This window comes from Barbus barbus (assembly GCF_936440315.1).
Source record: "Barbus barbus genome assembly, chromosome: 33".
Taxonomy (NCBI): domain Eukaryota; kingdom Metazoa; phylum Chordata; class Actinopteri; order Cypriniformes; family Cyprinidae; genus Barbus; species Barbus barbus.
In genome coordinates this window covers 23038145-23061994 of record NC_136761.1, presented here as the reverse complement: position 1 = coordinate 23061994, position 23850 = coordinate 23038145, and the positions used below count along the sequence as shown (strand labels likewise).

At 36.7% G+C, this 23850-nt stretch overlaps 2 protein-coding genes across 4 annotated transcripts; one reads left to right on the top strand and one right to left on the bottom strand.

Annotated features, from left to right (window-relative positions):
- Nucleotides 1–395: 395 nt before the first annotated feature.
- On the bottom strand, nt 396–18519 carry LOC306853585 (calcium uptake protein 3, mitochondrial-like). 3 transcript variants are annotated; one of them, XM_079391109.1, is made up of 15 exons: nt 18251–18498; nt 16878–17022; nt 13303–13334; nt 13139–13217; nt 8752–8799; nt 8556–8638; nt 8401–8475; nt 7999–8040; nt 6591–6686; nt 5408–5499; nt 4922–5093; nt 3334–3442; nt 3102–3259; nt 2291–2359; nt 396–1849 (listed from the first exon to the last, which is right to left on the bottom strand). In XM_079391109.1, the coding sequence occupies exons 1-14, from the start codon at nt 18479–18481 to the stop codon at nt 2291–2293; spliced, it is 1431 nt and encodes a 476-aa protein (XP_079247235.1). In that variant the 5' UTR covers nt 18482–18498; the 3' UTR covers nt 396–1849. The 3 variants fall into 3 exon arrangements, with proteins under 3 accessions (XP_079247235.1, XP_079247236.1, XP_079247237.1); XM_079391110.1 differs by lacking the exon at nt 6591–6686 and having other exon boundaries at nt 18251–18517; XM_079391111.1 differs by lacking the exons at nt 6591–6686; nt 7999–8040 and having other exon boundaries at nt 18251–18519.
- Nucleotides 18520–20059: 1540 nt separating this feature from the next.
- fgf20b (fibroblast growth factor 20b) lies at nt 20060–21295 on the top strand (the record flags this gene model as incomplete). The annotated part of the gene is made up of 3 exons (XM_079391128.1): nt 20060–20336; nt 20780–20883; nt 21050–21295. 3 exons carry the CDS (start codon nt 20060–20062, stop codon nt 21293–21295), a joined length of 627 nt encoding a protein of 208 aa, XP_079247254.1.
- Nucleotides 21296–23850: the final 2555 nt, after the last annotated feature.

The window sequence follows — 23850 nt, the reverse complement described above, 5'->3', positions numbered from 1 at the left end:
ACACTATAATTAAATAATATACCGATACAGATTTGACATTAAGCAGGCTAGTTCATTTTCTGATGATCAAAGCCGGTTTGTTTGTCTGAGAAACCCCGAAATCTTTTAATGGCTTCATCGTGTTTAAATAAACAAATATTAGCCTAATAATAACACTAGGTGTATGTCTTCTGACACAAGCAACCATTCCATGGTTTTCCAACAAATAAAACCCAAAAAACATGGTTACTATAGGCTAGTTAAACCACAAATTAACCATGGTTTGGCTACACTATAGTTGAACCATGGTATTTGTAGTAAAACTATGGTTATATAAATGGTAATCAATATGCCCCCCCAAAAAAACATGGTTAATTTTTGTAAAGCCCAGACCAGAAATGACACAAATTATTATTCTGATTGTAGTTTTTAAATTTATTCAAACCATTCAAGCAATCTGAATACTAATGCATAAAAAGTATACCTCACATAATGGTAATGACAGATGCACACTGTAATACAGAGGAGAAAAAGACTGGTGGTTTTAACTTCTTAAAAGATTTACATGAAATAAATAATGAAATAAGCTATTTTAGGTTTTAAAGCTCTAAAACATGGCCTACATCCTGTAGAAAAGCATGGTAGGTAAGACTGGAGCTAATCGTCACAAAAGGCAGCTGTCACAAAAGTTCATAATAAAACCAAGTTTGAGAAAAAGGTCCAGATAAACAAATGCTTCTTGTCCGGTTTTATGTTGGTTAAAAACGGTCTTAAATTAGAATTTAAAAAATGTATCTTATTTCCTGGACAATAATGGTGCTAATGTTTAAAAGCTTTTTGTTGCCAGTGATTTAAAATATCTGCACACATATTAAAGAAAAAATAAACACCCTGAGATTTATTCACTAGAGTAATGTGTGACAACTAGCCCTGGCCTCCTCTACAATATTACTTAAGACACTGATAATAAAACCGCACACTGTAATATGCAAAAAAAAATAATATTCACAGAGATGGGTATCATATCATATCATATGAAACCAGGCCTGATTAGAGTTCAGAGGGATTCAGTTTCTTCTGGTTTGTTGTTTTGGCTTCGTAAGATGTTTCTTAAAGGAGCGGCAGTGTAAGAAACTCATGAAAGAGGCGGAGAGAGGGATCTGTATGTGTAGCACATTGTGAGATGACTGAGGACTCATTATTGCTGTGTGCACTCAGCACTGTCAGACCCTGTGTAAGCTGATCTGGGTGGTGGGCAGTGGACAAGCTCAGAGAAACTATGTTAGCAATGTGCTCATTGTAAGGAAAGATTATCTGGCTTATAACTCCTAGAGAAGCAAAAAGAACAATGCATTGCCAATACAGAACTACAGAGGCATTAAGAGCACTTTTTCTTTACACAAAATAGATCAATAAATAGAATAAATAACTGTACACGCCATCAGAATTCAGCACTTTTCACTTCAACACAGTTCCCTTTAAATTTATGAAGGACATAAATAAAGACACTACTTTGTAAAACAACATAATTTATCACAAAATGTGGGCAATGGACCCATTTCAATTTATAAGACCTTTAATAAATAACAATTTTTCTTAATGATAAAAGTGTCATGGCTATTTCATTAAAGTGTTATCCCTTTTAGTTAATGGCTTTTAAAGAGTTCAGAAAGTGCCACCCGAGTGACAAAGCTGTAACTACAGTCTAGGGAGGTAGCATGTGATAATCTAATTATGGCAGTATTTCTATTTTACAGAGTTTGACACGGGTCAGGTAGATAATAGCATTAAGTCACTGAGAACTTTAATCCAACTTGAGTTTCTTCAGTGTGATGTGAGGGTGAAGAGAAACACGCAGCGGGACTTTCACCTGCACAAATCAAAGACATAGAGACGAACGGCATATCAAACAATGATTTATCTACATCATAACTGAATCCAACAGGTGATACTCTGAATACAAATGTGCTTTATAAAAACAGCAACACCTATTTATTTCACTCTAACTGCAAATATAGTCAAATTGTTCCCTGTTTTTAGGTGTTTTATAGTGTAAGCCTTTTTCTTGTGGGTTGGGCACTGTATACTATTACTGTGTTAAGTCCTAATACACTGTGTTAGGCTGGTATCTTGTGTCTCTGGATAGCAGACATTAATTTTACAGAGCAATCTGATACTGGTGAAGGAGCTTTGGCTGAATGCTGAGCAGTGCTAGACTTCAGTATCATTCATTTGGAATTCTCCAAGGCAATATCATGAAGCCAAACTAAAAACACTGCATAATACCCACTTCATTTTTTCATGAACTTACCTATTTAGCAGTGAGTTCCTTCTTCATGCAGGCTTTAAAGGATGTGAATCTCTCTTCACCTTTATATCCCTGGGTTCATGTGGATAATATAAAGGATAATTTGGTTTTATGTCATCAATAGAAACATTATCTTCAAAATGCTGACATTTAGTTGATGAGACTACTAGAATACTAAATGGACAATAAATGGCCACTAGATGTCAGCAAAATTGCACCCACAATCAGCATTTACTTTGTTGAAATAACACTGTGAAAGGCAGCAATATAGGGTTTGTATATATACAAAAGTTTGGGGTCTGTGAGATTTTTGAAAAGAAGTCTCTAATAGTCTCTTTGTAACAATGTTATAGTCTTTACTGTCACTTTTGATTAATTTATAGAGTCCTTGCTAAATAAACATTAATATCTATAAAAAACAGCATACTGACTCCAAACAATTTAATGTTAGTGTAATAATATTAATAGTAAATCTAGTAACAACAATAAAGACTAACCTGAATTTGAGTTTAAATTGTTTTTAAATGCGTTTAAAAAATCCATCCTGTCAAATCGAAATGTGTTATGGTGACTAACAGTTGGTTTGCATATTAAAAACACAAACAAATCTCTCCCAGATACAAACGTTAATGCCATGTGTCAATTCAAAACCTCAAACCAGATTTCCGAACCACGTGATTTTCTCCACTTGGATCTCAGAAACCTGTTTTAAGGCTCACCAGTGGATCATAACTCTGATGTTATTGCCGTGAAAGCTGGAAAAATTGCATTTAAACAACTGCAGAAAACCATCAACCTTCCCCCCCATCTTTACCCAGGAGCCACGATGCAGCCGGTCCTTCATTATCCCAATGAACTCCTTGTAGCTCAGCTGGTCATCATGGTCCACATCAAAGATCTTGAAAACAGTGTTCACAAGGTGTCGTGACAGCTTCAGGCCAGTGGCCACATAGACCGCACGTGCAAACTCATCTGTGAGGACCAAACATCATTACCCACAACAGTTTCAGGAGTAAATGGATTATATGAATGGCTTATATGTTTACCTTGTCCAATTGGGCGATTTGCATAGTTGTACATTTGCATGGCAATGGTAAAATCCTCTAAGTTGTTGAGGAACTGAAAAAAGGTCCTAAACTCTTCAAACGTGATGCCCTAGAAGAGAAGTGTTAAATCAGATGAAATCATCAATGTTCCTTTTAAGAGGAACCTTTGGGCAAAGTAAAGATAATTAAGTCAGAGTCTTTATAATATGACAGCACTCATGCAGAGAGCTAGAGCATAAAATGATGAATTTCAAAATATATCGCTATGGTCTCAGAATAATAAATGCAACACAAGACAATACTGCATCATGCCACACTATTCTATCCAGGAGGACACCTTAAGTGTCTGTGGTACCTTGAAGAGTGATAACAGATCCCAAGACAGAAAACAGCAAAGTCAAACAATCCCAGCACACATCTCTCCTTCTCCTATACAATTTGAGCTGTCGACACCTTTAGATTGTTTTGTTTAAGCAGAGGTCGGGTAGCATGTCGACTCTTCTAAAGAAGATTAACCTGATACTTGCATACATAAAAACAAAAGGGAATGTGTCCAAAATATCTCAGCGCTAGCAGATTACCCAAACAGCGGCCCTTTTGATTTCCACTCATCCATTTCCAGGCACTAGACCCACGTCTTTTTCTGAAGCCTCTCTTGCAACCAACAACAACCATTTTACAAATGATCTAATGAGTAATATGTGACGCTTTGGTGGTTTTACAAGTTAAGCTGTATTGCAATATCTCTTAACTGAAGAATAAAAACCACTTATATAGCAATGGCCATCCACCAACAGCCTCTTTGAGCAGCTGAAAAGAATCTAACCTTATAATGTGAGGGTCAATGTGCAAAAAGGGAAACAACCTACAGAAAAAAAGACACCAGCATCCCTCATATTATAAATATCTGCCTCTCTCTACTATGTGGTGGTATTTGTTTTGCTATGCAATGATTTGAATAAACTCATTCATGAAAAATACATCAACTTAGATAAAGGTAAAAGAGTAGAAATATTAGAATTGTGACAAACGAATGTGATTGATAAAGTATTAAGTTCATACCAATCTAGCTCCTTTGGCTAACGTTCTGGTAAGGTTCTCCAAAAGTTATGGATAAAAGTTGTTCTAGTAACATTAATAGAACATTTGTTATCTGGTCTGTTGTTCTCAAAACATTAGCACAAAACATTATTTATATACATGCAAAGTTCATGTAATGCTTTTCTTAAATATTTTAGTTGAACATTCATTTTTTAAAATATTACTAATTTCAGATTTCAGTAACATTCCCATAATGTTTGCAAAACTCTAAAATAAAATAAAAAATGGAATGTTTTGAATGTTCCAAGAACATTCAGAAGTCACACTTTCATAACATAATTGGAATGTTTGCAAAATGTTCTTCAAACATGTTTTGTTAGATTTGACTATTTTGATGGCAAATGCAAATTGCCATTGAATTTAAATATGGTGACTGTAGCGCTTGACTGGAAAGCCTCCTGATTTCCCTGAGTGATGATGGTGGTGAATGTGCGTGTGTGCGTGCATGCGTGCGTGCGTGCGTGTGTGTCCAGAGCAAATGTTTTACCTTCTCATCAGGTATGCTTTGACGCACATTCTCAAGGTAGCCTGTGATGTTCTCCACTGTGGTGTAACGCAGCAGGATCCGAGCGAAGTCTTCCTCACTGATGGTGGTCATTCCCTTGGAATAGCTGAGGAACTCAATCTCAAGGACTTCTGTCTGCAGGTTGTCCATGAATCTGCCGACAGAGCATGACATAGACACAGTGTTAAGAGGAGATGCCATCACTCGCTCAGTAGGACACTAGACTAAGTGACTGGACCATCCCAACATGCTTTAAAACCAATACAACATCCTCACTGACGACCTCAGGCCATTCAAACTCCTTCTTAAGGGTCATACATTAATAACATGTATAAAAACAGTATGAAGAAACCTGAGGCTGTATTATAGAAACTTAATTAAACATCATGGTAGAGATCAGACTTAATTTAAGACTAAGGAAATCCAGCAGCCTAGATTTGGGTCACAGTCATGGAATCTGTCACTTACCTGTAGAAGTCATCAAAGTTAAGTTCACTTTTGCCCTTTCTTCCAAAGAAATGCACCAGCAGAGTTGTGTCAGTGACATTTTCTGGTTCGTGCTGTGAAAGCAAATTTCGAAATGCATTATTCAGCTGTAAAAACTGAATAAGGGAGCAAAATTTGTCACAGAATAAGAGTACACAAAAATAGCTTGATGAGGATATTACTGTACAGCCATAAACATAACATAATGTAAATGTAAAATGAACATAAATTGGCAAAGAAAAATATAAAAAGATTAATTAAAAAGCAATTGACCAATTGAGATTGAAAAAAGCAAAATCTCTATCATACATCTTAAAATCACACGTAAACAATTGTCCTTTGATTTGATGGATATCGATTAAAGGGATAATGAAATTTCTGTCATCGTTTTTGAACACTCATGATGTTACTCTAGCTCTCCTTAGCACATTCTTGAGATATTTTTATAGTACTTATTGCATCTTAAAAGCTCCTGTTCCTACGTTCAATGTAAACTAGATCTGCATACAAAAAAAAAAATCACAGATTTGGAACAACATGAGGGCAAGTAAATGATGACAGAATTCATTTTGGATGAACTATTCCTATCTATAAAGTCTTGGAAAGTTAATATGCACATGTACTAATATGTTAATATGTTTGACAGAGCAAAGACACATCATGGAGCAGCCGACATCATCTCATGCCACGCAAACAACAAGGTGCTCGTGCAGAAATCTGCATACAAGATATACCTCAATGCTCCTTTGCAGCAATGTATCATTACAAAAACAAGAGGCATACTGTATCTCATAGTCTTTTTAACAAAGATGCCTTAAAATGTCAACTACAAAGTATTTTGGAAACTTGCATTATCATAATATTCTAGATTTCATCAATATCATAGCATCAACATTATATAATAACAAATAATAATCATTTTTATTGACATGCATCAATAAAACCAAACATCTTTTGTTGTGTGGTTCAGTTATTTTCAGATACAATTGAAGGTCTTGAACTAATATCTAACTGTAACAACATGAAGTGTAGTGACATTAATGAATGAAAATGGTGATACCACAACAAAAACACAAAACAACGGGCAGAACCTCAGATGGGATGGGGAACAGGGAATGGCCAAGGAGAGTCGAATGAGAAAACGTGAGCTTGAGGATACTTGTACCTCCATTAGATCTGAAAAGAGAACTATTCTCGCACCATGCCTTAGAACATCCCAGAAACTTCTGGGTTCAGACTGAGGCTGCTCTTTTTTAAGTACCTGCATATCAGAGGTGAAAATATTAAAGGCTTAACAAAACTCACCAAAACAAGATTCAGACAATACAGTGAAAGACTTTTCCACATGCAAAAACTACCTGAATTAATGCAACATAATGTGAAGTAAACTTCAATGCACCCTTCTAATGAATTTCTCCCTATGTGATCAGTGCTGTTTTATCATAGATCTGTTATCGTTTTGTTTTCTAGGGTTTTTTTTTTAAGTATTCACTTATGTAAACAGTGCTTTCAAACCAATCAATATAAAACACAGCTCATATTTTGTCTATAAGTCAGCAGAACCACAGATGTAAACACACAAGATATGTGCAGTGTGAAGTAGAACTAATCGTCCTTTACAGTTCACCGAAAATGCAGTTGTGAGTCCTGAAAAGGTATAGGTATGAGCTTAGTTAACTCTCATAAACAACAAAACAAGGTAAGAGTGTAACCGTATTAAACACTAATATACAGGGCAGACAATCATATTCTGCTGCTGTGTGAATGTGACCTTAGTGCTTCAGTCAGTAAACAAGCACTCTGAATCAATCCAGTTATGTCCTTGCCAAGATAAACAGTGGATTGTGTTCGGTATTATTATATTTTTAAAATCAGCACAAGTATATTGTGGTTTACACAGACAAACATTGACTGAACAGAGCTGAAAGAGCTTCTCATTTCTCTTGTTTGGTCCTGAGACTGCATGGCTCATTCCTCAGCTGCAACTCTAAGTGACACAAAACTCTTCATGGTCAAGCCGTCGCAAGAAGTAACCTAAACCCAAATACCACTCTTCAAGCAACTGTAAAAATAAAACATGGGGGTCCAGGGAGAGTTGCCATTCTTCAGCTGAGGGCCTTTTAACGTGATTCTGTGAGACCATTCCTTGGCAGAAAGCTCCTGACAGTAGACAAGCAACATAAATCATCTGTTTCAGCCTCTGGATGATTTTTCTGCTCTTCTAGACAATAGAGCTGCATTTCAGACTGAGCCCCATTAGAGCTGCATTGTCCCTCCTCTCTGGAGGTGAGCCATGCGAGAGGGTCACTCTGTTACGCCCTATCCAAACATTTCAGTATGTAAAATAATATTGCTCACTGACTGTCTGAAAGAAGCCACTGAATGTGGATGTAACCCTTCAGGTTTATTGAGCACTAATTAGGGTGAAGCTGCATAAACATTAGTGGTTACAACGTGCATGCATGGTTGCTGTTGATCATGACTGTACAAGTTCAATCAAGCACAAACCACATTAACCGGCATGCTAAAAACACATCATACTCATAAGGATTCTTTAGTACACAGATACATACATTGCTGCTGACAGATCCTTGATGTCCGTACAATTCCATGCTCTCACACACCGAAGATTATGATGGCATCCAGGACAGGAAAGAAATACACTACATCATCTCTCATATTTAAATGTGATTGAGAACATGCAGCAATAAAATCACTATTCATGGATTTCTGTTTCTATGTGTGAACATTCTTCAAAACTTTTTCTTTGGTGCTACTCAGATAAGAAAGAACTAAGGGTTTGGAATGACACGAGCGTGAGAAATCATGACAGAATTTTCTTTTTCTGGAAGAACTATTTCCTTACATTACTTTCAAATACCTACACATCGAATCAAGGTATGGCAAAACAATATGCTCATGCAACTGAGGACTGTAAAATGCTTTTGATAGGAAGGCAGAAATGTATTTCTTACCAGTTGAGAGTAACTGTCAGGATCTCCTCCCCGCTCTTTTTTCTTTTCATTTTTCTTGCGGAATATCTCCTCCAGCTAAATGAAAAAAGTAGAAATTTATCTTGAGGCATTCTGACACTCATATTAATAATAAACAACAACAAAACCAACCGTACCACCATGAATTCCCTCTTATCCACCATTTCATTGCCATCTGCATCAAACATGTTGAAAGCTATTTTAAAACCTGCATGTGGCTCTAGAAGACAAAAGAAAGGCATATAACACATCTTCATGCAGCTACATTTCTCGTGACCATTGTTTGTGCTACACAAGCGTGCCGTGGAGGATTAAACCTAAAGACAAACTTACTTGTCAAAATGCAAAGTAGAAATAGATACTCTGTGTAAGCGATGACACCTGAAAAAAAGCACATAAACATTTCCTTTTAAGAGTTCAAACAAAGCTTGTTTTCCAACATCCCAGAACCTGCCTTCAAAATAAATTTTACTATATATTTAGAGCTCCTTTCTTCTTTTACATTGATAAGATCTAAGAGGATCCCGTTCTTTTCTCTTGTTTGGTGTTCTCTTTGCACAAACAGAGACGTTAAAACGTAAAGTAACCAGGGTGGACACAAACCCAAACAAAATTAGAGCAGGGCAATGGCTCCTGAGTTCCCCTCTGTTTATTTTCCTAGGTGTAAAACATTCTCAAGTGATCTGTAACTGATTGCAGATGCCTGATGTGCGTTTGTTTTCCTTTTTGAGGTCTGTTAGTCCTTTGTTGTGTGAGAGGAGAAGAAAGGAAGAGCAACTGTCAGGTCTCTGTCTAGGAGAGACTTAAGGAGAATTGTTCCTGCCACTGAAAGCATTCCCAAGCTTTTGTTTGAAGGAGATGATAGTGACTCGGACACAGATAGTTCAGGAGGGCTTCTTTGAGTGCTGTGGGAAAAGGACTTTGGAATGTTTAAGGAAACGGATGAAGAAAGGTAGAACAGAATAGAGAAGATACATTTTCACATTTCAGGCCACCCTGATCCTGATGTATATGTTCGTGAATTCACCACTATTTTGTATTTGTATATAACTACTGCCGTGAATTTAAAGTGTTAATTTAATATAACTAATTATATTAAATAACATATTAATTTATTTATTTATAATTTCATTTAAAATGTATTATGCAACAATTATTTTCAACATTGATAATAATGGTAATTTTTTCTTGAGCAAAAAATCAGTATATTAGAATGACTTCTGAAGGATCATGTGACACTGAAGACTGGAGTAATGATGCTGAAAATTCAGCTTTGCCAGCACAGGAAAAAATTACATTTTAAAATATATTAAAATACAACCCGAATTCCAGAAATGTTGGGACGTTTTTTTTTTTTTTATGAAATGAAAACTTCAAATCGCATGAGCCAATATTTTATTCACAATAGAACACAGATAATATAACAAATGTTTAAACTGAGAAATTGTACAATTTTATGCACAAAATGAGCTCATTTCAAATTTGATGCCTGATCCAGGTCTCAAAATAGTCGGGATGGGGGCATGTTTACCATGGTATAGCATCTCCTCTTCTTTTCAAAACAGTTTGAAGATGTCTGGGCATCGAGGTTATGAGTTTCTGGAGTTTTGGTGTTGGAATTTGGGGCCATTCTTGCCTGATATAGGTTTCCAGCTGCTGAAGAGTTCGTGGTCATCTTTGACATATTTTTCATTTAATGATGAGCCAAATGTTCTCTATAGGTGAAAGATCTGGACTGCAGGCAGGCCAATTCAGCAACCGGACTCTTCTACTACGAAGCCATGCTGTTGTAATAGCTGCAGTATGTGGTTTTGCCTTGTCCTGCTGAAATATAGAAGGCCTTCCCTGAAATACACGTTGTCTGGAGGGGAGCATATGTTGCTCTAAAACCTTTATATACCTTTCAGCATTCATAGTGCCTTCCAAAACATGCAAGTTGCCCATATCGTATGCACTTATGCACCCCCATGCCATCAGAGATGCTGGCTTTTGAACTGAACGCTGATGACACGCTGGAAGGTCTCCCTCCTCTTTAGCCCGGAGGACATGGCATCCGTGATTTCCAACAAGAATGTCAAATTTGGACTCGTCTGACCATAGAGCACTTTTCCATTTTGAAACAGTCCATTTTAAATGAGCCTTGGCCCACAGGACATGACGGCGCTTCTGGACCATGTTCACATTAGGCTTCCTTTTTGCATGATAGAGCTTTAGTTGGCATCTGCAGATGGCACAGCGGATTGTGTTAACCGACAGTGGTTTCTGGAAGTATTCCTGGGCCCATTTAGTAATGTCAATGACAAAATCATGCTGATGAGTGATGTACTGTTGTCTGAGGGCCCGAAGACCACGGGCATCCAACAAAGGTCTTCAGCCTTGTCTGTTACACACAGAGATTTCCAGTTTCTCTGAATCTTTTGATGCTGTTATGCACTGTAGATGATGAGATTTGCAAAGCCTTTGCAATTTGACGTTGAGGAACGTTGTATTTAAAGTATTCCACAATCTTTTTACGCACCCTTTCACAGATAGGAGAGCCTCTTCCCATCTATACTTCTGAGAGACTCTGCCTCTCTAAGACATCCCTTTTATAGCTAATCATGTTATAGACCTGATGTCAATTAATTTAATAAGTTGCTAGATGTTCTCCCAGCTGAATCTTTTCAAAATGTCTTGCTTTTTTCAGCCCTTTGTTGCCCCCGTGCCAACATTTTTGAGACCTGTAGCAGGCATCAAATTTGAAATGAGCTCATTTAGTGGATAAAAGTGTATAATTTCTCAGTTTAAACATTTGTTATGTTCTCTATGTTCTATTGTGAATAAAATATTGGCTCATGTGATTTGAAAGTCTTTTAGTTTTCATTTAATTCAGAAAACAGTTTTATTTTGTAATAACATTTCACTTAATTTGATCAAAAAGACAGTAAAAACTGTAATATTACTGTAATACATATAAACATGTAACATATACAAGAATATACATACATGTATATTTGTGTGACTTTAATGTTAATTTATTACATATTTTACATTTAATTTAATAAAAAAATCAAGTTATATTAATTTTAATTTAAAGTCATTTAGATATATTAAATTCAGTACTTTTAGATTAGATTTTTTTTTTAATGCATTTAAAAAGAATATCATGACCCCAGATCCATAAGTCAATGCCATCAAAGCAATTTAGGCCTGAAGTACAACTTTTTGTAATATCTATTCAATGCTTCATCTGCTGTATATCTTAATGCTATCTTAATTTACATGCTTTATTTAGCAAATATTCATTTATGTGATTATTTGTGATAAATTGATTTCCCTATGTATACCCAAACTATTCAAAACTTAGTTAAGAGCTCAACAGCTGCCTGTGCATTTAGTCTTTTAGGATCCCAGACAGGTTTCATTAGAGCCACACACCTTCAGTCTTGCAGAAAGAAACCCAGCCCAAGAGCTCAAACATTTGTCAGAACACAAAGAATTGCACAGAAACAATTCATATAGAGTGTCAGTGATGGAGATGTAATCCAACTCCATTCTTAGAATTCATACTGTCCAGAGTGATATGGGGCTGCCACTAAGACAAGTCTCAACACTGCAAAGTTCAAACAGCTCTTTTCATTTTCTGAAGTAAGGCTTTGTTCACAGATCAAGCCTATCTTCTTTTTTTTTTTACCTAAGTGCAGCTTTAACATTTAACAGCCAGATTAAAAACCCAAATCCAGCCACTGGCACTCAAGGAGAGCAACGGTGAGCAGAAATATCATGCACTATGTGGAGTGTTTTAGTGTTTTAAGTGTAAGAAAGAACATTACAAGGAATGTACTGTTAGAATGTACTGAGGGAAAGCCCCTCGTTAAAAGCTGAAAATTTCTCATAATTTTTAACTATTCTGTGTTCAATTATATATTACATGAATATCCTAAAAAAAAAAAAAATTGTGACAAAAGTCTAACTGACCCGAAAAAATACATAATATAAAAATATATAAAGAAAGGTAGAATTAAATTAAATTCAATTAAATTGTCTTTCTTTCTTTCTTTAAACATTATGGCCCATGCCCTTTTTAGAATTCTTGCAATACCATAAATTTCATTTTAATTTGTCTATTGTTGCTGATATGTCAAGTACGACAAGCAAACACTGCTTTTTCTTGAAGCACGTCAAGAAAGTAAGACCTCAGGGTAATATAAAGCTGGGTAATTTATGGATTAGTATGACTGTGTGAGCGTGGCGCACCCCTTATTATTTTCTATTCAAAACAACATACCACATGTTATGCACTGGGTGTTTTCTTGTCACCTTCCTATCTCCCTTATCCCAGAGCAAAGTCACAGTAATGTCAGACTGATTGCGAGATAAGAGAGTATTTACAGCCTGTGCACTCTCCTGCTGCATGAGGCCAAGTTTCAGGATCCGGACTTTTATAACATTGTGTATGTGGGTGGCCTAAGCATCTGTACGCTAAAAACTGTATCCTAATTGCACTTACATCCCAATATCTGTTTTAATTGTAAGCACATCATCCATAATTTGCACATTACTGTGTATTAACTCTGTATTTAGAATGATAGCCACACACGTGGCAGTTTGAAAGCAGATCCTCTGAAAGTCAAGTGGCCTGGAGGCATTTACTGTAGTAAACAATGATCAAATGACAAAGCATTATACACTGCATTATACAATACAAATCGACTTACATAACAAGATTATTAGATCTCACCTCTTTCCCGCAGGTTTCGGAACAGGCGAGATGATCCTTTCCAAACAGGTGGCGTATCTGACAGAATCTTGTCTAGATCCTTTTAAAAAAGCACATTTATTCAGTATCATTCAAATTTTCTAAACACATAAGTAGATAAATATTCAGTTAAATAAAAATCAAACCTGTTTTGAGAGGGCTGTCCAAAACCTCTTTTCTAAAAAAAAAATTAAGACAGATTAGAGAGTGTGAAAAATTAAGACAAGAATTAGTTATGGTATCATAAAAGCTATTTCTAAATCAAAGCAGATAAAAGATAAAAATGGGTTAAAAGTATAGCATAACACACTAGTTTATGTACTATAATTCTGTATTAATGACAAATAAGTCCTTTTCCTATACCTGAAAATGTAAGTGACAGTGTAATTTCCTGAAATGCATGATTACTTGCCAAAGATAGCTAGCTAGAATTATTGTTTATTAAATAAAAGAGATAAAATTTAATACATTTAATTTTTGTTTTCAAAACAAAAAAAAACACTTAAAACCAAACAACTTCAAGGTTCAAATACAAACTGTAGCTTCTGTTTATATAATGCAGTCAAATTTTGTTTTACAGCCACAGTATAAAACCATAAATACCACTATTCGTTCCATCACGCATATGCCATTAAAGATGGTGATGCAATGTTTGCCTGCCATATTACAGTTCACATTTTATTCTCGTCTGCACATTCCAGGAAGTCCAAGTTTCAGATAGCAGCAAACATGACTGGTTGAAACTCAACTCCCCTACAAGTATAGCTGGGTTCTGAAAATACATTTATAGAGCATATCTACTCTACCATATGGGCCAATCTCAGTGCCTTTCCACTTTATGTGAGATATGAACTTAATGAATTCAGTTAAGCTGAGATCCACAGTACCTGACACACATGTTTAGAAGTTGTCTGTCTAGCTGGTTTCAGATTTTGGTTACAGAAATAGGTCATAAATGTGATGCTGGCAGAGAGAGATGACTATCTTCATGCAGGTGTTGCGGCTACATATGTTCATTTTCTGCCTGCAGGGTTACTTGCTTTTAAGATAAAATAGTTATTCCTCACTGAGGCAAATATTGGTAATAAAAGGTATAGTTCACCCAAAAATGAAAATCCTGTCTTTATTTACTGCTCATGTCATGCTGTTTGAAATCCACAAATGGAGAAATAAAAAAAAAAAAAAAAAATTGAAGAATATGCTATTATACTTTTTGGGGGGGGTTTAATTTATTAATGAATTGGTTGATCTGGCTAACAAAAATACTAGTGTAAATGATTCCTAGCCACTGTTACTTTTCTTTTATGGTGCTTTTAAATTGCTTTTGAAGCTTAAATGCTCAGTTGAGCACAGCAGCTAGAACTTTCTTCGGGTTTTCACTTTTGATCAACAGAAAAATCATGAAATCTTAATGGTGAGTAAATGATGGTGTATTTTTTTGGGGGGGGGTGTTGGATTAATCCTTTTATCTAAAATTGGCTAGGTCAATTGGAGGAAGCCCTTTTGTCCAGCTTTTCTCTAGCTTTTTTAAAGGTTTTTAGAACTTTTTTCGGTTATGCAAACATTAAGGTAACATTCCATCATTCATCAGACGCCCATTTTCCACAAATTTATATGATTATTTAGGGTCTTAATGAAAAGTCTGTAACATACTTTGGTTAAAATTTCACCTTCTTTACCCTGTCAAAATCAGCTCTGTTTTCATCAAGTCATTCTAGTCCATGTTCCTTTAAATGCTAATGAGCTCTGCTGACCCCGCCCCTCTCTTCCATGGGGTGACGAGCAGTACTGTTTACTTCAGTCGCGAAACTGACAAACAAGCACATATTAGGAAAGGCGATTTGCAAAGATTCATGAAAAACCATTTTACTCACTACTTCTGGATCACGAATGATTCGCACGAACATAGATTCATTTAGGCAGATTGGGGATCGGTGCATTCACTTCAAAGCGAAAGTAACGTTATTCCTCTGCATCTTCAGCAGCTCAGATGTCGGGTGTAAATGATGACTGCTATATGCATTATTACATCCAACAACAAAACACCTCAATCACTTAATCGGAGACATCTTGTCTTGTCGGATGACAGCTCACTCAGGGCGGGTCTAAGGTAAGACGGCCTTGTCAATCAACTTTCGTGGGAGCGGCCTGTGCAGAACTACATCATTCTGACAGGAATCTCAGAACAGCCTCATTTGAGAAAGGGGATTTTAAAATAGGGATTTAAAAAAAACGCTGGGTGGATTTTTATCATTATAGGATTGATGTGTACACATACTTCCAACACACATTTATATTCAAACAACTTGAAAAGTGAATTTTGCATCTGATGTCCCCATTAAAAGTTCTCAAAATATTCTGAAACAAGTAGAAACATTTAAAAATAATACACGAAAGTCCAGCTAAAAAGCTTCAGAAATAAACTGTTCCATGAAACCACTGTTCTATTGTACAGTAATGTGTTTGTGCTAATCAAGTCAAGCCAAGCCAATATTATTTGTATAGCGCATGCTAATGTCTTAAGAACATTATTAAAGACCAGATAACCCTGAACAAACATTCTAGTAACATTACTAGAAGAATGTTTGTTCATAACTTTTCGAGAATATTTGTCAAAATTCTGAGAACATTTCCTGTTAGCTGGGTAATTGACACTTGTATATTGTGATGGAGAGACTTTAGTTGCCTTCCATCACTGCTTTACTGCGTTCGACTTGGTTTTATTTGAATGTATTTCTGATCCAGCCGAGTAGGCGTGGCAGTAAATGTACTCTGGTAAAAGTGCTAATTTTATGCTAATTCTATGTATGAGTGCATTTCAAATGTTATGATTTATTCGTTTTTGATTTGCATTATTATTTGTATTTATTTAGGCTCTTGTTTCTAAATCTCATGTATGAATCAAAGTCAAGAGTTTTTATATTATAGAAATGGTATGTCCCAATTTGGGAGAGTGGGAAACTGTATTTAAGATGGCCGTCACTACTGCAAAGGAGGACGGATAATGAGCTTGTGAATGGGATTGCGCTGTGAAGCATGTAAAACTCTAGCCTCAGTGAATTGGAGGGGAGTTAGTATTGTTCTTAGTACTTAGCAGTTTATACTGTTTTTATATCAATCAGTGTTGTAAGCTCTCAGTTCTATTTATTTGCACATTTTTGCACATCTGCTCTAAATAAACATCTTTGTGGACGCCAACTTCGCTCCGGCATTTGTGAACCTCCTTGTGGCTGCTCGGGTCCTTATCACATATATCAGCTATCAAATTTTGTAATTTGTAAAAAAAAAAAAAAAAAATTTTTTGGCCTTTTAATATGTCATGACAGATTACTGTAGCACCTCAGTTCAAGTGGCATTTGAACTGATCATCTCTTCCTCTTTACGAGTCATAGCACGAAATAAACACAAATGAACATCAGCAGGTATCTTGTTTCAACCGCTTAAAGATGTCAGAACACCATTTTTCACCAAGTTCAAGTCCACCGACGTTAATATACTCAATTGTCTGGTTTGTTCTCCAGACAAAAATGGCAGATTCTGTGTTATTGGTCAGATGACCTGTCAATCAAACACCCCATGAAGGGCCAATTATTTATGTCAGTCAGTGTTACTTGCCATTTGTCAGCCACTATAGGACTTTGAGAGCTTCATGTGGTAGTCTATAGTTACACAATCATATAATGAGTTCTAAGAAGGATTATTAACTGTTTGTGTAACTCACTTTTTGGTTCATTCATAGTGATGGACTCAATGAAGTCGAGGGGAGTCATGTAAAGCTGTCCATCAAACTCCAGTGAACTGAAAAGCCTGAACCTGTGCTCATGGGCTGACATCGAAACCTCTTCATCTTCAGCAGATGCACTAGCCTATAATGAAGCAAATTAACATCTCAATTAGAGGACATAGAAATACAGGATAAGACAGATGTTACATTGGAGAAAGTGCTAGCCATCCTCTTTTTCCTTCTTTCAGTGGATGGCCTTCCTCCTGTACAAAAAAAAAAACACACACACACACACATGCACACAAATATCCACAAGCAGAAATATCAAGAGGACAGTGTTCTTCTCACTCTACAGTGGTCGGCAGTCAGACCCACAGGGCACTGTGCAAACACCCTGGGAATGTGTGCCCTGCTACTTATTACCCCCGTCAAACGTCGACCCGGCTGCAAAGCTGCCGTGTCCAGTTACCTCAACCCTGGATTCCTGTGTCTCAATTCACAATTCAAGGTTACGTCTGATCCAAGCAGATAAGAGTAAAAAACAAAAGGGAACAGTGTGGACAGAGTCGCACAAGACTGATTCAATCCTGTGTGGTTTAATGATCAATCTGATAACAGGCAATACCAAAAGTGTGTGTACCAGAGGCACAGAAACATAATCCAAAGGGTTCTTTTGTATTGTTAAACCTATGAAATAGAATAATTGATAATTAATGTGATTAATCTCATGATTTAATAGCACATCTTTAAGGAAAAAACTAAATAATATGTATTATAAGACATACATATGTGCAGATGGTATCAGATTATAGGTTTTTTTCTCCCATAGTATTTGTTATTTTTTTGTCTAAGAGTGACTTTAAAAGGCCTAATAGACCTAATGACATTACTCAAAATATTGTAGTTAGGAAACACCAATGTAGATCAAAGTACTGATTTACTAATGTAAACCAACAAATCTGACTGAAACCCAAATGGCAAGAGATTTTGACGATACAGGAGAAATGGTTGTTAACTTAATTTGCATGCCTAGTAAAATGACCCTGTCAGAGCATAAGTCAATACTACGCATGCACTATATATCTATAAAATGTCCAATATGTACAACACCTACAATATGTGTTCCAATATTTCTTTAATATGTATTTTTTATAGAATCACAGTGTTTAATCTGACTGATGAATTGGGAAACCGCATTCAGCACCTCTTTGGTGGAGAGCGACAGTTTTGATGGCACATGAACTCCACCGATTTTACGTTTTTTAGAATAAAAACTGGGATGCTATAGAAATATTCAATGTAAACACGTTTTGAAACGTAATGTGAAACGTAAACATTTCAAAATGTAGCCTACTATAAGATATGGATACCTTCTCTTTTGCAGCCACTGCTGGCAGCGGAGAAATCAATGCGCGCAGACTCGCATTGTGCTGGTAGTAAACAACAGCGAATCCACCGACAGTGATACACAGTCCTATCCCTGCACGCCTCAGAACTGCTCTTTCTCTCCATGACTGTCTGTTAAAGTAGAGGCTTAAACCGTTTGTAGAGCTGGTGAACTTGTTTCGGAGAGCCAGAAAGCGACGCACAGCGGCCATCATGACTGTGTCACCTCGGGCAGACCGCGCTCACTCATCGCGAGATGAAATATGCGACCTCGCTACAGCAGCACATGGTGCATCAACACATTAGCAGCTGTATTTGCATTCATTTGTCCTTTTCTGTTCAGGTCACAGTAAGAAATCATATTTAAAGCCGTCAGACCTCAACATATAATTTTTCCAAATTTTGGAGAAGACATCCATCAAAAAGTGATTCTTTATTTATTTTGTTTGTGGGTTTCTTTAGTTGGTAAACAGTTTCATCTAAAATACTGCAGGAGAGTTTGGGTTTGCTGTAGCAGTAGATTTTGTTTCAGCAACTGTGTTTTTGTTTGTGCGTGTCCATGTGTCTCGGATTTTTATATAATATTCCCATATTTATCTGCTACAAATTGAATATAGAAATCTACAACTAAAAATTGTACAAATTATTGTCAAGGTCAGATTCACATGTTCAAAATAATTATGCAATTGCCCATCGTCACCACCCATTTGTATAAAAAATGGTAAACAGTAAATTAGCAGTAAATAAATTGTGGAACAAATGTAGAAACGTAAAATATGGGATAACAAATCTAAAAACATTAAAAACTCATACAACATATAAAACAGTGTTTGTGAATGTGTCAAATGTTATCTAATCACAGTCCACTGCAAATATTTGTATTTGTTCAGAAGTACATTATATTATTTATACCCGTATAACAACACTGTTGTTACAACAGTAAAATAATAATATTTATAGGAATTTATATATACTACTTACATGCTATCTCTATAGATAGATAGATAGACATATAGATACACTGCATTTGTATAAAGCATACTGTATAGATATTGTCTGTTGTCTAGCATGTATTTCTATCTATCTATCTATCTACATATACATATATATATATATATATATATATATATATATATATATATATATATATATATATATATATACATATACACTGGGAAAGATATTCTCCACCACCACAATTTCTACACAGAATGTTTAAGTTGTTTTCCTCCTGCTCCTCCTGAATGTAGGTGGGTTTAATTTGTGCCCTGCTTATGAGATGTCTGCTAAACTTAACCCACACAAACATAGACATCAACTAAAACGCACACAACTGAGATTGTGCGCAAAAACTCAAGGCTGGACCAAACTGATGTCCCGCCCACAGAAGCCTGATCTCTGCACCTGCCCCGCGCGCACAGCAGCCACTCACTGCGCAAAGCACTTCCCACAACAACACAGCCTACCTGCTGCCTCATACCTGCAACACAGTTATTCATGTCAGAAAGCACCACCGGCCACCATGTGGACGAGGCGTGAGAGCAGAAATTAAAGGACTTGTCTGAAGTCAGTTGTCTGCAGTGACCAAGTTTCTTGCCCACTGGATATGTCTGTATACCTAATCTACAGGAGTCAAGTGATATTTCATATGCGCTCAGCATGGAGCCACTACAAGTGACGTGCTCGCATGGATATTATTCGTCGTAACGTATAGCTTTGGACGATTGCTTCACCAAATACATCCAGATCAAGTTTCTCGGATCGCTCCTGCAGTGCTGGATTGACGGTTTGTGATGGCAGCTATGGGAGAGATTGGGACGTTTTTACAGAGCCTAGAGGGTTTCGGACAGGTCGGATCACAGTTCTTCCTACCACCTCTAGGAGAAAACCTCGGGCTGTTGAATGATCATTTAGTTCCAGCAGAAAGACTGTCACGGAGCACCTCCGCAGATCTAACGCACTTGAAAGGGATCCTGCGGAGAAGACAGTTGTACTGCAGGACTGGATTTCACCTTGAAATACTCCCGGATGGCAGCGTGCAGGGCACGAGAAAGGACCACAGTCGTTTTGGTAATTTCCCACTTTCTTTTCAGCATGTTTGATGTGTTTCAATAGAATATGCATCATAATATGTACCCACTTTGACCGTACGCTTTTAAAAATTTGGGGTTTCCCGTTTTTATAGTTCTTATGTCAACTTTTAAAGAACCCACAAATCCAATACCTTGATATGAACAAGGTCAAATGCAATAGCAATTACTTTTTTGAATTTCTAAATATAAGTAAATAAACAATCAACTCCAAATCACTTTACAGCAGAAGTCTTTACAGAAAAATTGTCATTTTCTGAATATAATGGGCAAATAGTTACTTTTGTTTTAAAGTATATTTATCTAAACTCTATAATAGTCTATGCAGATGGAAAATGCATTGAATTTCAACTTTCTCACAAAGTGTGATGATGGTTCAGCTTCAAAGAACATCTCCTGAACAATTGATTTATTCTTCTCCAGGTATTTTGGAATTCATAAGCCTTGCAGTTGGATTAATAAGCATCCGTGGAGTGGACAGTGGTCTCTACCTTGGGATGAATGACAAGGGAGAGCTTTATGGCTCTGTAAGCAGAATTTTGAATTTTTAAGATCCCACCAAAAATTATTCCCTGTGATTGTTGTTCTTATTCAAGCCCAGTAGATGGCATATATGTTTTATCATTTTACCACCTCTATCGTTGTTATTAATTATGTGTGAAATATTTCACTAACATGTTTTTTGTTTCTTAGGAGAAACTCACAGCAGAATGTGTCTTCCGTGAGCAGTTTGAGGAGAACTGGTACAACACATACTCTTCTAATCTCTACAAGCATGGAGAGAGAGGAGCGAGATATTTCGTGGCACTCAACAAGGACGGCACGCCACGTGATGGGACAAAATCTAGAAGACATCAAAAGTTCACTCACTTTCTTCCAAGACCAGTGGACCCTGAAAAAGTTCCAGAACTTTACAAAGAAGTGCTTGGACACAGCTGAGACCATCCATCCCAGTTAAGGGGCGAGAAGGATGCCTAGTTTCTTCTCTACATGAGGTGGAGATGCTAAAGTTCAGCCACAGTGTCCAAACCTGAGATGTGCTCTGGAAATGCACGGGCTAGTACTGATGGTGAAGACAACAGTCTTGAAAGACTCCCTACGTTGGTGCAGTTTGTGTCTTTGTTGCTGGTTGTAACTGACTAGTAGCATAACATGTCCATGAAAACCAAAACTGAGGGTTTTGGAGGTTTCAAACATGGTGCTGCTTTGCTCTGGAAATATTCGATATGGGTTTAGAAGGACTTGAAGGAACAATGCGTACATGATGCTCAGAGATGACAGAACTGGGGCGGTGGAGAACAGGAGATGCCATCTCACATAATGTTATTTATACAGTTCTTGATACACATATTTATTGTATGTATTTATTTATTTGAAAATATAAATATATATTTTTACATCTAAAAGTAGATTGTTTTTTTATTATTAGACCAAACAGTAGAAGATGCTTTGAAATAGTGGCAAAGCTGTTCTTTTTATATGAGTTACTTATCACTGCTATGATATTATGGAGGGCAAGAAAGATTGTGATTTTCTATTGCAAATGTATGAAGAATGCCATAAGACTCTGTGATTTTAATAGATTTGTTTCTAGCAGAAGTATTATCATTAAAAAGCTTGTTTTGTTTGACATAATTTCTTAATTCTGAAATTATTATTATCTGGAAAACATAAAAGATCCAATAGAGTTCTAACTTACATGACACCCATAGAGTCATAGAAGGAAAGAAAGAAAACAAATTAAATGTCATCTTATTAATAATAGAAGATGTTTTTGCCAATGCAAGTCAATGCTGACAAAAACTCTTTGGTTACTAACGTTCTTCAAAATAACTTCTTGAGTTTTCTGCAGAAGACAGAAAGTCACAGGTTTGGAATGACTTGAGGGTGAAAAAAAATTCATTTTTGGCTGAACTATCTCTTTAAGCTGCTGTTTAGCTGAGACCCAGGGTTGTCCTGCACTCATCAGCATCAAAGTTCTTTTGCGAGACCTTCTCAGGTAACAGCTACACAATGACTGAATCTGAGTGAAATAAAAACTGACCTTTTCTTTTGGGTCAAACCCAAAGTTAGAGTAATCTCAGCTGATGCTTAGTAATGATGCCTGCTAAATACATCAGGCAAAGTTATAAAGAGAAAATGTGTCTGCTGTGCAGTCTGTAAGAATAGTGAGATCAAAAAAAGTTGAAATACACTTTCAAATATTATTTGAATTCCTCCTATATATAAACCCCACTAGGATTTCTGTTTTCTTTGACAGACAGTACCAGCATTTTCACATGAAACCAAGCAAGAAGCTCTATATGAGATTTAAACACCACGGGCTAAACCTTCCTGAATGTTGTTTAACGGCTGAATGAGACATTTCCACAACAATGACTAAAGAGGCACATCTATACACAGTTTCTAAACGGATGAGAGGACATTTTATGTTGAAGCATGAAGATATAGTCTGTGATCTCTGTATCTCTGTGATGGTGAGCCAGGCTCTGTCTTAAGATGGGAGTCTACCTGTAACATTTTACCGGAGTTACAATGTGGGATTTTCCCATCTTAAAACCATAGAGTGATTGTTAACAACAGATATATGAGCGTGGAGGATGAGTGGGAATATATGAGCTTCGCTCCATTCAGAACTGAAAGATAAACAATTGTAAAATTAAAAAAATCACAAGTGCTCTGATTTCTATTATGGTATATATATTTGATTAAGTCTGTAAAACATGGTTTAATAAATAAAAAGTCATTGTTTCCCTAAGTTTCATGTAATTATTTTGTTTGTTTTGTGCAAATGTCACAGTAACTATTAGGTCACTGTTTTAATGCAAGAGAGTTCGTGTCACGAAATACTCCCTGGCACTTGAAGAACCAATATTTTTCCGTCTGTCTGAGCTGAAATAGATGCCTTTGTCTGTCCTTCTAGCAGGTGGTCTGAGGCACTTTACAGGCAACACTTAAATCCTTCATCCATGCCCTCTCTCAGGCCTGCCTCATGCACTTAATGGATGCACCCTTATTTTCATCACCTCAGACGTGGCCTCAAAGAGCTCTCAAAGAAACCCTATCAGATAGGTGTGTGTGCGTGTGTGTGTGTGTGTGTGTGAGAGAGAGAGAGAGAGTGGCATGGGTTCACAGACAGATGTGTAAGTGAGGGTTCTGTCTCTGTGGCCCAATCAAACATTGCAGGTGTTCCCACAGCACATGTCAGCATGTCCCGGGTCTCTGATCTTCAAGGCCTTGTGTTTGTCAGCTGCGAAAATGGGGCGGGAGTTCATGAAAACCTGTGGAAATACAGCCTCGGTAGCTTTGTAGTCCGTGTGGATTACAATAGTACATAATTCATATCTTTACAGACTGGGGGAAGTGTCAAAGTCTCACCTGGTGTTTTAAGGTGTAGTCTCAGGGCAGATTTGTGTTTGCACATGGGTGGCGTCTGACAATATCCTCAGCAACTGTTTATCTGGAGCCCTTCTGCGTAAGTGACCTCTTTAAAT